This window comes from Lepisma saccharinum, chromosome 2 (genome assembly GCF_977018435.1).
Source record: "Lepisma saccharinum chromosome 2, izLepSacc3.1, whole genome shotgun sequence".
NCBI lineage: Eukaryota > Metazoa > Arthropoda > Insecta > Zygentoma > Lepismatidae > Lepisma > Lepisma saccharinum.
In genome coordinates, this window is record NC_139230.1 from 47,242,303 (window position 1) to 47,256,079 (window position 13,777).

The 13,777-nt window shown below is 35.6% G+C and overlaps 1 protein-coding gene across 1 annotated transcript in view; it reads right to left on the reverse strand.

The window, feature by feature from the left end:
- The window catches only part of AGBE (1,4-alpha-glucan-branching enzyme), a 72,579-nt gene that overhangs the window by 35,911 nt on the left and 22,891 nt on the right, over nucleotides 1–13,777 (reverse strand). Inside the window, exons 6-8 of the mRNA XM_083117332.1 lie at nucleotides 12,727–12,817; nucleotides 9,013–9,222; nucleotides 8,202–8,273 (exon numbers count right to left, since the gene is read on the reverse strand). Coding sequence (XP_082973458.1) covers nucleotides 8,202–8,273; nucleotides 9,013–9,222; nucleotides 12,727–12,817 — 373 coding nt within the window. The remainder of the gene's footprint in view (nucleotides 1–8,201; nucleotides 8,274–9,012; nucleotides 9,223–12,726; nucleotides 12,818–13,777) is intronic.

The window sequence follows — 13,777 nt, forward strand, 5'->3', positions numbered from 1 at the left end:
TGTCAGAGTGGTTAGCACATCCTGCTACGATTCCAGGGGTCCTGGGTTTGAATCCCAGACTGGGCATGGATGTTTGAGTGTCCATTCATCAATTTCATTATGTCATCACTTACCCCCATATTTGCAAATTAGCTGAGAGTGGCACAAAAGGTGAAGTAAAATAAAACAAATCAATCAATCATTGAGATTCAGTAGAAATTTCCAGCAGGGAAGAAAATGAATTCTGGAATCAGTTTCTGATACTAGCTTCAATATGCCACTTTTGGTTGATTTCAGATTTACATATATGTGGGAAATTGTTGTTGGAAATAAAATATGAAATATAGGAAGGAAGGATTGATTTGGTGTTTTAAGTCCACTTTATGCTCAGTAAGGCATAATAATACATGCTCAGAAAATAGTTAAGAGAAAATTTAAAATAATGATAAAGAATTCTTGAGGTAAGTGAAAGGATCTACAACTGACACCAATTATCTTATATGTATTATGATTAAATTTTTCCATAATCGTTATTTATTTGTATTAATGCAAGGGTTGATTTTTACACAGAGCCAACACTAGGGAGATTTTGCATTCAGGACCCTTGCCATATAGCAAGGGTACAGCACATGAAAGATAGCTGTGATTATCTAAGAAGCTTGGCTTTCTGCAGCATGTGCTAGAAGATTGCTTGTACACCAGTGTACACTTTGAATTTCTCCATCACCACAGCAACTGGAGCAACCTGATTGGTTCTAGGGTTCATGTGACCCTCCCTGCCTTCTGAAGCAAGAGACAAAAATAGAATTCTAACTTGCTTCCTTCATCGCATGGGGAGTTTAACTATCCACATTGTTTTTCTTTCTTTGTGTGTGGGCTGTGTGGTGTTACAATATGCAATTTGACTGACATATCGTCCGTCAGATGACATACCAACGTATCTCATTTTTTTTTTAAATCGAGTTATTGAAAACACTGTGGTCATACCAGTGACCTACATTACCTGACAAAGCGACATAGCTCAAATCCAACTAATAAGGAAGTTATGGATATTTTTTTTTTAATTTGGTGTATCTCAATTTGTTAAACAATTTGGTACGACATAGCGACATATCTTGACTTACATCGTTATGTCAGACAAAGTATATCCTAAACTATATCACAAGTTGGTGTATCTCATTTTGTTTACAGTAGCAAAATGAAACAATAGGAGAAAATTTGCACAAAAAAGGGAACAAGAAAGTGATGCAGAAATTTATATTTCAATGTTTACAAATCGGCCAAGTCACAATCTAAAAAAAGGAGCACTGTCTGACAAAGGATAATGAAAGCAAGAGGTAAAATGAACATTGATACCCTTTGTTGAAGGAATGTCAGCTGTCAGATGTTTCCTAATGCAGAAATATATTGGACTGTTCATAAGTCGGAAATATCACAATTCAACAATAGTGGCACAGTTTTCCGAAGAAGGATCGAAGCTATAAGCTCCATTGTCAAAAAATTCTCAAAGCTTTCAACTTGACCAAGACCATTTTGCGATCAACCACCTTGGGAAGAAGATGGATGTCTTAGTACTCTGGGAAGATGGCTCAAGAAATATTGTTCCATCAGAGAACTACATGTGCTCGGAAAGAAAAACACCATCGAAGCCGGGATAAAAATTTACTGTCATCTGTAAAATTTTACTGGCCTCCAGGAAGGAGGTGGTACAAAGGGACTGTTATAGAAACAGTTAATGAAGAATCTGCTGTATCATCTGTATATCTGATGAAAATATACCTCTGTCTCAGCTGCTGTACAAATGAAAGGTATATCAACCCCTATGCAAGAACACTGTGGGAGTGACTTTGCTATAGACAGTGAATTATTTGAAGAAGATGTCAATGGTCCAGATGATCTCAATTATGTGCCAGGGATATGCAACACTGTGAATGAAAGAGATGCAAGGATGCAGTTTTCTCCTCGTGTTCGAGGTGTCACATCCTGACTTGCAGAGATCATTTCGTTGAAGATAGTGGCTGTACATTTCACAAGAAATGGATTATTATTGACAATTCAAAATGTGAGATAAACAAAGTGCAGAAGGAAAATTCTATAACATTTGATAGCATTGCCATCACTACAGACCACATTGCAACAAATCCTGAAAATGTTGATGATGGTTCACCAAAAAAAAAAGCACCACTATGACTTCTCGAAAAGGAGGGAAGAAAAAATGAGTAAGAAGTTACATAATGAAGGCTATCAATACATCAGTTCAGCTACAGCTGAGTTGGTCAAAACAAGAATAGGATTGTGCTGAGATTTTTTGGTGTGTTGTTTTCTTGACAGGGACAAATGGAAGGCATGTGTTGCTGCAGCCATACATCTTCAAGTTTAAGAAGGCTAGAGAGTTAGTTAGCTGAGATTGTTTGAGCCACATCATGAGCAAAACGGGGAAGACTGCACAGTGTCATCTCCAGATCGCTAAAGCAAGTTGGAGAAATCTTTGTCCCATCTCAGCTCGTACCCATCATACAACTGGCATGAAGAAACCATCCTTACAAAGTGTACACAATGCAGATGGAAGATTTTGTTGATTTTAAGGCACTTGCTGAAGATATAAGGCTTTTCCAGCTTAAAAAGACTGATGATGGTGTTATGTTTAGTTGGAAAGATATTCGTGAACTACGATTTCAGAGATGCAAGCCAAACACACACTGTCTACATGAAAACAAGTTTACTGCAAGAGGATCAAGAAAGAAAGATAGAAAAGTTATTCCTTGATGGTTATGTATTGTAGCGAAATTATTTCTCAAGATGCACTTTTTATTACAATAATGTAGTAATTGTGCACTTTTTGTTTCTTAATTGCCCCTAGTAGTGAAAAGTTTTGTAACTTGTCTATTGTATTTAAAACATATAAATATAAAGAACTTCAAAATAAGAAAAAAACATTCACTTTGAAAAGGAGAGAAAAAGCAAATAAGCTTCACATACAATATCATCATAAATATTATAGTATGATTTTGTTCAAATTTTGAATAATAAAAAGGATTTGTCAAATTGTGCAGCTGCAACTTGATACTAATTTGCATGGCATATGTCAAAGATATTTCTGAGTGATTAATCATTACGATGTGACATACAGATGTATCTAAAAAAAAATATGAATTTACAAGCACAAAATGCACCATCCTTAACATTCAATCAGAAACATAAGTCTGTTTTATGACAAAATAAAATTTCTCAGGGCAAATAGTATTCTCACAACTATCTACCAAAGTGTGTGCGAAAACGTTTTTTGCTTCTCCTGAAAACTTCCGAGATACATTGCTATGTCATCTGACCGACGATATGTTTACAAAACTCAAATATACTGACTCGTGTGGCATGATTTTAAAACTACAGGGTGAGGCAAAAGTCCTGCACCACCCTTTTAATTTGAAAATGTTGAAAATGGCTTGACGGAGGATGATGAAACTTCGGATATGGGTAATGGGGGTGGGTGTACACCAGATGGGAGTCAGTATGCATCATGGTGGCCATCTTGAAAGCAATCCTTTTAAATTACCTCCAGATTTTCAAATGGAAAGGGGGTCATGCAGCACATCATTTAAGATGCAGGGAATGTGTGAATGCCACCACTTAGAACAACTCTTATAACAGAGGTTAGTACTCAATATGCAATATAAATATACAGTGAAACCCTGATTTTACATTCCCGGATTTTACATTTTCCCGCATTATACATTCAATCTTCATGATCCCAACATTGCAAAATGTTATAAAATTTACCTAGATTTTACACATAACCACATTTTAAGTTCTTGCAGCTTGATCCCCTGAAAAACTTAAAATTGAGGTTCCATTGTAATTGTCTATAGGCTAAAGATATGTGCATAAAAATAAGTGGGATGTTATGGATTGAAAATGCTGGCATCTGTGCCATTTCTTGCCATCTGCAGTCATGGGCTATCTCGGTCCCGAGCCAAACTGAATGCACTGTAGTTTACATGTAACATACTTTTATGCTTCCAAAAATGTCATTTTGTAATGCAAATTATAATATAAACGAGTATGGCACTTACATTTGCATGTGCAACAAGTTCCTGATTTGTAGCCCCATTTATGTATTAGTATGCCTACAAAAAAACACTTGGCATTACCACTCTAATTGCTCATGCTATGCCACTGATGATTACATCTGAATCATAGTGAGCAAACTTTTCTGTACATTGAAAAAGTAACAACCAACTCAATCTGAGACTGCATATTTACTTAATATAGTAACTATAATCACACATATGCATACCTGCACCCCAGCGAAACACATGCATGTGCATTTGAAGAAAAGGGTATTGCCACAATATCAGGTATTAAAGGAAACCAAATATCTTGTAATGATGAAAAGAATGGGTATCGCATCCATTACCAAAACCAAGGGTCTACTTAATTTTTTTAATATTCTCTTTTCTATGAGATAGTGAATAATTTTAATTAGTTTCAAAATATATCAAAACCTTCCCAATTTTAAATAAAAGTACTTGTGCCTTCACATAATCTTTCACAATAAAAAATCAAAATATCAAATATTACATTTGGGAAGAATGTTGTATGAAAACGACAATGCTACATTGCTTTCTACACACATCTGACTCAGCAAATTCTGCAAAATTTCAATGTTTCACTTTATGGAATGATGACATCAAGGCACTTGTGATTTTTGCTTTCCCTTGATTAATGTATTTTATGGAAGGTGAAGGTACGTGGTGGTTACTTGTCATCAAGTATAATGTGAAAATGCAATACAATTCAATCACACATTACACACTGTTCTGCACAAAAATAAATTTACTATTTAGCATATTTATGGGAAAGTTCTGTAATGCAATTGCTTCAAGTGGAATAGATTGATTGATTGACTGATTTAGTTTATTTTACTTCGTGTTTTGTGCCTCTTGGCTAATTTGCGAAGATGGGGATGAGTAATGAAATTATGAAATTGATGAATGGACAATCACAAACAACCAAGTCCGAGCAGGATTCGAACCCGGGACCCTTGGCGTTGCAGCACGATGTGCTAACCACTCGGCCACAGGATCCGGCAAGTGGGATAGATTTTAAACTTCATTGCAGCTAGTTAAATGTGGGTAAAACAAGCAAATGAAGCAAAGTGAAAGAAATTTACACATGTAACAGTAACTTCAAGTTAACTTACAACCTCACAGCAATTAGAACTATCATGCTGGTGCAAGTGCAACACTGCAGGCACAGTATAAACCATTAGTCATGAGCAAAATTATTATGCTGCAGAATAACTGAATGCAGAAGACATGCATCTTGGTAGAAGTGAACATCAGAAATTTTAAATGCCAAGGCTGAGTGAGGACAAATATATTTCAATTGAATAGTCTACCTGTAATAATTATGATGCCATCTTTATTCCAAGTGGAAGTGAAACCTTTGTCATTAACTTTAATAAGTATGCCCCTCCATTGCAGTGCTGTAACTGATACAAAAATTACTTGGAAGTAATGTCAATTCTGATGGGTTAATAATCAAGATTTAAAATAACTATGATGTTTAAGTTACAAAAGTAGAAAAACATTCGGAGTTAATACAGTTTGCCCATCTATTGGAAATTCATATTCTTAAAATGATAGGTACCGAGTTTATTGAGTTGTGAACCAAGCACTATCGAACCAAAAACTATCGAATTAAAAATTATAGATACTCGAGCTTGGACTCCAAATTAAAAATTAACCAGTATACCTACATAAAAACGAGTTACATCAAAATTTAGCTTATTCAATTCTGCGTTAATCTATGCTAGCCAATTTTCTTTTGAGTATACCTTCTATTTTTATCATTGTGAGAACAAAAAAAGGACCATTTTTTTTTAGTTTTGCAAAATGATAGCTGTCTTTGAAATTCTGTACATCAAAAAGGGGTTGTCTGATCATTATGAAATTTTAGTAGGGTGCAGGTAGAAAGATTTTAAAAACAATTATTAATTTTCAGGTATTCCAGAATCCTCAAAAAACAGTTATTTTCAATTTTGCCAAACAACTTTTTCTTGGTATTGGGTAGTCCTACAAATACAATATTAGTCTTGTTTTGAAGCTCTTTGCATCTGTTTTTTAAAATGCCTTATCATTGTCAATTCACATTGCGAAACAGATTTTATACAGATTTTTATTCAGTGGAGTAATGCTAATCACGGAACGTGTCAACACTGCACACAGCGATGTCTGTTGAATAGCAGAAACAGCTGGTGGGCACTGCGACTCAATGCCTGCACCCTACTAAAATTTCATCATAATTGGACAACCAGTTTTTGATTTATAGAATTTCAAAGAGAGCGATAGTTTGCAAAACTAAAAAAACAGCCCTTTCTTGTTCTCACAACAATAAAATCTACACGGGATACTTGAAAAAAAAATAATTGGTTAGTATAGATTAACAAAGAATTGAATAAGCTAAATTGTGATGTAACTAGTTTTTATGGCAATTTTTAATTTGAGTCCAAACTCTAGTATCTATAATTTTTAATCCGATAGTGGTCATACATGCTTTTGCGTCATAAATGGAGCTCAATTCTAATCTGATATTTTATATGCACCTTACTTGAACTTCTGTTTTCATCTAGCACTCATTCATTTCGATCATATGATTTTTGGGATTGATTCAGTGCAACATAGTGGAAGGGGAATAAGTTTAGAAATGTGAGGTAAATACATAAAACTTAACTTGCCTAATCTAAACACAGGCTTCTTTTTCTAACCAAAAACATGCAAATTAACTTGCAGAAATCATTCATCTATAAAGTATGATATCCCACAGTGGGACAAGTGGGACAATTAGTAGGTATCCCCATCATATCTTGCTGTTGTTTTAGCCTCTTTATAAATAAGAGAAGAATGCTGTGGAAATTCTGAAGCAACCAAACCTAATTGGACTAGCCTATACAAAATGGAACAACTGAAAAATGTCTCTCATCCTAGGAGACACAATGAAATTGTCTTTCGCTGATTTATTAATAAATCATCACGGTAAAGCTACCGTGTGCATTGCACCATGCCATGAAGGCACATAGAGGCTTGGAGGTAGGGTCCCACTCATATTCTCAATCTCTCATCACAGTATTTGAATTTGAATTTAAAATTTTGGGTGTCAGCACATAGGCTATTTGACACCCGTCACTTTATATGGGGTCCAGCCTCTTACCAGAACTAAAATAACATTACTGCAATGTTGTGCTGCAACTAAAATATTCTGACTGATTAAAAGCTGAGGCTGTTACAAGGCACTCAGCACACACAAGGACAAAACACGGAATTATACTGGCCATATAGCCAGTCGCCAGAGCCTCGTTCGTCTGCAAAATGCAGTCTAGGGTGTACTATGTGGAAGTGAGGTTGACAATTGGGTGTATTATGTGGAAGGTCACCCCTTACACTCCTCAATCTCTGTCACAGTAGAAGTGATGTGATGAGCAACACGTTCAGAGGCATTTGCCCCATATGGTTGCTCCATAAACGACCATGTTATGTTACCCTCTTCCCAGCACATGTGAGCAAATAACTAGGTATACAAAAAGAAAGGAACTGGAGAAAATACAAAGAATGGAAGAAAGCACATGACAGATATGTGATCCAGTCACTGTGCATGAAATAATGAGTACCACATTTCTTGTTTCAATTTTGTCAGTTCACCTGTTTTATTCATGTTTGGCAAATGAGAGACGTGGCAGTAAGAGAAAATAGTACTCACTTTCGCGGAAAAAGTGAGTACTATTTTCTCTATATTTATTCACCTGTTTTAGTTGTAATGCTTCTGTTAAATATTACAATTGTACAAAAAACACTGTTAACCTCTGTGTACTGAAAACTTGGTTGGTAACATTTGGTGTAAAAATTCGGTTTGCAGAGCTAAAGCATTAACAAAAATTAAGCCCTTGCTATGTCACAGTATGACCATATCAGTTTAAAAAGTAGCGAGTAAAATATAGATTAGTAATAAGAGTTTCTTGTTGTACATACACATCTGAAAGCTGACTGCACATACACATTATATTTTTCATTTCTCTTCTTCCATTGCAACTTTTGATGATAAATCAGAAATATCAACTAAAATAACCTATGATTAATCTGTGGTAAATAAACGTGCTCCAGATCTCGCACTCAGATCATGTCTGTGCAAGGTTTTGTGCAAAGAAGAAAAAAAATATAAATGCTTACCGAAAACCATCAAACTTGTACTCTTCTGTGAACCATCTTAAATTAGAGAGTAAAAATCGAAGAACCTCGTACCTGGGAGATAAATAAACAATAAATGCATTACAAAATAGACATAAGAAAATAAATAAGTTGTTCAATTAACTTTTGCAAAGTATTAGTATTTTGGTTATTTTACATTGCTTTCTACGCCTTTAAGTTAATGTAGCAATGACAAATTCATGAAACAGATGACATAAGAAACATGTTGAAACATCCACAGATGTTCAAATCTCAGGATTTAAACCTATGACTTCAGGGTGTGTTAGCCATTTCATCACAGAGCCTGGCTAGTGTTTAACCTATCATTAAAATTTTTGCAACATGAAATATTCATTTCTTCAAAATCTTTTGAATATACAGGAACCCTGATTTGATATTTCCCCCACATAAATACACTTAATACTCCTAGTCCCAACAGCATGTTTAAAATTTCCCTCAAATTTTAAAGGTTCCTGCATTTTAAGTTTTTCCACTTTGGTCCCCTGTAAAACATAAATACAAGGTTCCACTGTATGTGATTTAATATTAACAATAAATTACTATCATCTTTCTTATACAAGTTCAAAGAAAAGAAAAATAACTTTAAAATAGAATATGCAATTTGATTATAATATTAGACTAATAATTTTTTTAGATACACATCAACATATCATCCATTTAATGTATTTTATATTAATCTGATGATGAGTAAAGGAATTACAAGAACAAAAACAATGAAACAAATCATACACATGATGAAATAACAAATGTATCTAAGGTAAAGAAGACTTACTCTGAATAGTTAAAAAGTCTGCTATCCCAAAGGGAATGCTCTCCTCGTGGTCCATCATGAAAGAAACAACTATTTGTACCATCAAACTGGTTCAAGCCATCTAGAACATTCTTCGATGCATGTGAATGAACTACATCGAGCAGCACGTATAAGCCATGAGCATGGGCAACATCAATCATCTCTTTAAGCTCATCCGGGGTTCCATAGCGACTGAAATGTAAATTAAACAGCAAGATAAGTTAAGAGAAAGTAACACACATCAATAAAATAAAAAAAAGTGGTTAAGCTCACCTATAGATTTTAAAACAATCCTTTCATTTAAGGTGCACTTTATCTTGCAATTTTTGTCTTCATTGTCCAAATTCACATATACAGTGTAATCTTGATTTTACATTTTTCAAGTTAAGAGAAAATAAACTGAAACAGCAAGAAAATGCAAAAAAAAGAGAGAAATTTATAAGATATGGCCTTATTATGATCATGAAAATTGAATGCATAATGAAGGAACATGTAAAAATCGGGAATGTAAAATCAGGCTTCCACTGAATTGGATATTTGCTTAGTTGAACAGACATTTGGAATGCCCATGAGGGCCAGGGCCTACCTACCGACTGCTGGCCTCACCCCCGTCAGAGGTGGGAGATTAATCAACCATTTATGGGGTGATGTGTGGTTAGCATTGTGACGTGGTCGCGTCATTCGAATATAGTGGTAAAATTTTAGAAGCAAAAATGACTAAATAGGTTTTCTTATACCATTAAGTCCACGACCACTTCACATCAGCATTGGCCAAAATTAGAGCAAAAGGAAAAGAGAGGTTAATTATCAAAAACTAGACCTGTAAGAATACTCAAACCCGCAACCCTTTTCTCTTTTTACTTGATTCCACCATTTATTACCTCTGTGGTAAAATCATCATTCATTCCAAGCTATGACCACAGATATAACCAATTTTGGGCCCCTTATGCCGACTCACAAATTAACATGGATCTCGAGCACCCAATCCCCAACATACTGTATACTTCCCATTTTATTTAGTAGTCATGATTAGAAATTGGTTTCCGTGTTCGTGGTCATCTAGCTACGAAAACGGAACCACTCTCAACATGTACCAAAACAAGATGGAATGCTTAATCAACAAAATAAGAACAATTAGAAACGTCGAACTTCAATTTTGTGGCCATTTATTTTAACAAACTATTCCCCGTACAATTAGCAACTTCTCCCCAACAACTGACAACTCTTCATAAATATAGTTGTCCGTATAACATAATAAAACACACCTGAGTAATAAATAATTCCCTTTAACCATACATACCATTAAAAATCATGACTATGAACACACATATTAAATAAATACAATGGCATTTGCACGGTTTAGGTGATCGGAAACTTTACGTTATTTTATCGACGATATTCTCAAAAATCAAGCTGACGAATTTTTAACTGTGCTGTGCTTGACATGGAATAAACAAACTAAGATTCAATGCACAAAATGGATAATTCAAAACTATTCCTGAAAATCATAATGAACTAAAAATGACCGGTCAATTAACTTTAACATAAACCGAAATGAGTTAAATTAGTATACCTAGTTATTCCATGTCCAGCCATCATCAGTCAAACGCCACAGTCAAATTCATGTGTCGACGCAGATCCGATCACTCTCGCCAGTGTTCAAGGAAGGAGAAGGAAGCTCCTTATCGTATGAATGCCACAGCTGAAACTGCTATTCTCTTCGGAGAAAACCTCACCCGTAGCCATGGCTTTCTCCCTTGAGTTACAAGGTTCTCCCGCTAGGAGAAACAGCGTTGCTGGATTTGTTAGACGTCTAGAGCCGAGCATCAGGAACACACTGACTCAAAACTCCTTGTTAATTTAATGAGGAGAATGTGGTGGAGCTTTTTAAAAATATACTCATTATAAGCAAACACCACAGCATGACGTACCCCCAGTTCTCGTCGGTTTCTGTGACCGGGTTACGCTAGTCATTCATAGCTCCCCAATTTTCTCATGATGGTGGGTGGCCACTGGTCCCATACACAGGGTGAAATCTTAGGAGAAAAGTTGTCACACTTCCCTCATGAGACCCGAACCTGCATGCATTTCGTAGTCTGAGCCCAAAGCATGACACCTTAGACCGTACGGCTACAGTGAGGCAGACTAGAATATTTGAAATGAAATGTCATAGTTGTCAATTAGGGCTGAGCTGATGCTGATGTATCAGTATTTGCAGATACCAGTGCTATTAGCATCGACAAATAGAGTTTGAATTTATTTACCAATATTAGCCGATAATTTTCCAGCATTTTGGTATTTGACGGGGTCCATAAAAATGCCATGTGCCACTTTTGCTGAATCTAATTATCCTGGAAATTGTGCAAAGTTCACTTTTTATTGAGCACCAGTTTTGTGTGTGAAAAACTGGATTTTGTGATTACATAACATGTATTTTCATATTCTGATGTAATTCTTGAATATTTTAAACCAAAATTCTTGTTAAATTGATGCATATAATTGGAGTAGAATACTTACACACTAACATTTATCAATATTTTTGAACAACTTTTAATTATCCCAATTATCAAGTATTGGTATCAATGGGAATCTGTGAGAGTATTGGCATTGGTATGGGTATAATTCAGTCCTATTGTTAATTAGATGTTGAAAAACAAGTTCAATGGGACTCATTCATTTTTATTTTGCATGAATGATCTTAAGCATATGATTAATAATATTAAATATTTTAGATATGTAGAAGATACAGGGTGGGTCAAAAGTCTGGAACCACCCCTATAAAAGACAAATGGGTTGACACACACCAATCTAATATCCTAATGCATGATGTGGGTTGAGGGGGGAAAATTGTCTAGGCCATGCTACCAAGATGGCAGTTATCTTTGAGTCAACTTCATTTCTTAAATGTGAAGGTGGTCATGTGACATACCACAATGAGCTGGAATTTCACTGGTTGATTGATCGATTGATTTGCTTTATTTTACTTTGCTTTTTGTGCCACTTTTGGCTAATTTGCGAAGATGGGGAAGAGTGATGACATGATGAATAGACACTCACAAACATCCATGCCCATGCCGGGATTCGAACCCTAGACCCCTGGCATTGTAGCATGATGTGCTAACCACTCTGCCCTGAGGGCCGGCTGGAATTTCACTGGAAACATGATGGTGTGCACATTTATACTTATTAGAGTCAATGTAGTTCCCAAACCTATATTTCTTTTTAATTAGCAAGCAATTTCAGTATTATTTCACATTAGCATGTGATGGAACAGAGAGCAGAGTTTCAAAGTAAATGGTTTCAAAAGTAAATGCCTCTTCCTTCTGTGAAATAGTGAATATTGTTCCCTTATTTGGTCAGAACTTTCAATCCTTATGTCCAAAGACATCACGAACTGCACAGAAAATGTCACATTCTTGTTTCAGTTGCATTACAATTTACTTAATTGGATTAATTGATTTGGTGTTTTAAGTCCACTTTATGCACAGATAGGCTAATCGGGACTGGACCTACAGTTTAAAGTGGGATCCGAAACACTACGTGCCTCCACCGGGTATCGAACTCGGAACCCCTTGATTAGAAGGCAATGACGCTACCACTGCACCATCGGGGAGGCCCTTTTTCTTAATTGGAAGTGATGACACAGTATTATTTCAAATATATTTTAAAAATTATTTATGCATGCTTAATACAAACCTAGAGACAGCATAAAAACTTGTAACTTGGTAACCAAAACTTGCATAATATGCATGTTCCATTATTGCCATTAGTTGGATGGCATTGTAACCTGCAAAACAAGAAATGTAAAAGTAACAAAAATGGTGGTACTTCTGTGTATGATCCTCAAAATATTCTTGATTTTAGTGAAGTAAAATATTTAACTACTGGTTTGATCTTTCTTAAGTTAGATTAGCATGTGTTACAGTGAACTCTAATTTCCTACATGGAATATACTAAGTTTATTTACAATTCTTATTCGTCTCTCATACAATTCATGTGTTTAACCTGTCAGGCAATCAATCATATGGTCAGATAATAAGCAGGTCGTGATTAAGAGGCATGTTGTGTTACAGGCAAAATGCTGAAATGGAGGAGGGGATGGTAAAATAATAAGACAAAAACTATCCAAAGGGTCATGGAAGAACAATTAACAATAATACAGGCTTAGTGTTGTTTCTTGCCATAGACCAGGGGTTTCCAACTGGCGGGCCGCATGCGGCCCCCGTTGCCTTTTTCTGTAGCCCGCGAAACCAGTTTGAAAATTACATTAATTTTATTTATTTTCATTGAAATACGTTCTTTTTTTACTGAAGGAACGGATGCTCTGTGAAGAAAGACAATATAACAGGTAGAATTGATTTTGCAGTCAATAATGATAATCAGAAGAATCTAAAGTGACGTAAGTCTCTTCACACCATGAATTCCATCCCTTCGCTATGTGGAATGAACTCTCCTGCTTCCGCGAAGGCTTCACTCTTTGTGTTCAGAAACAAACTGCAGAGAGGCGCTATAGAGATCTGTTTTACTACGCATGAAGTACGAAGAGATTTCCAGTGTCCTAACTCGGATTGTACTGTGACTGATTGTTAAAGTTTGTGCAAATATCGAAATGAGCGATATCTCCAAAAAACGTAAGATTGAAAATTAAAATAGCTTCTCTCCAACTTGAATTGCGTGATTTGCAAGGCGATGTGTTCCTTCAAACTAGGCAAGAAAAGGGGCCAAAGTTTTTCAAATACCTTTCAAA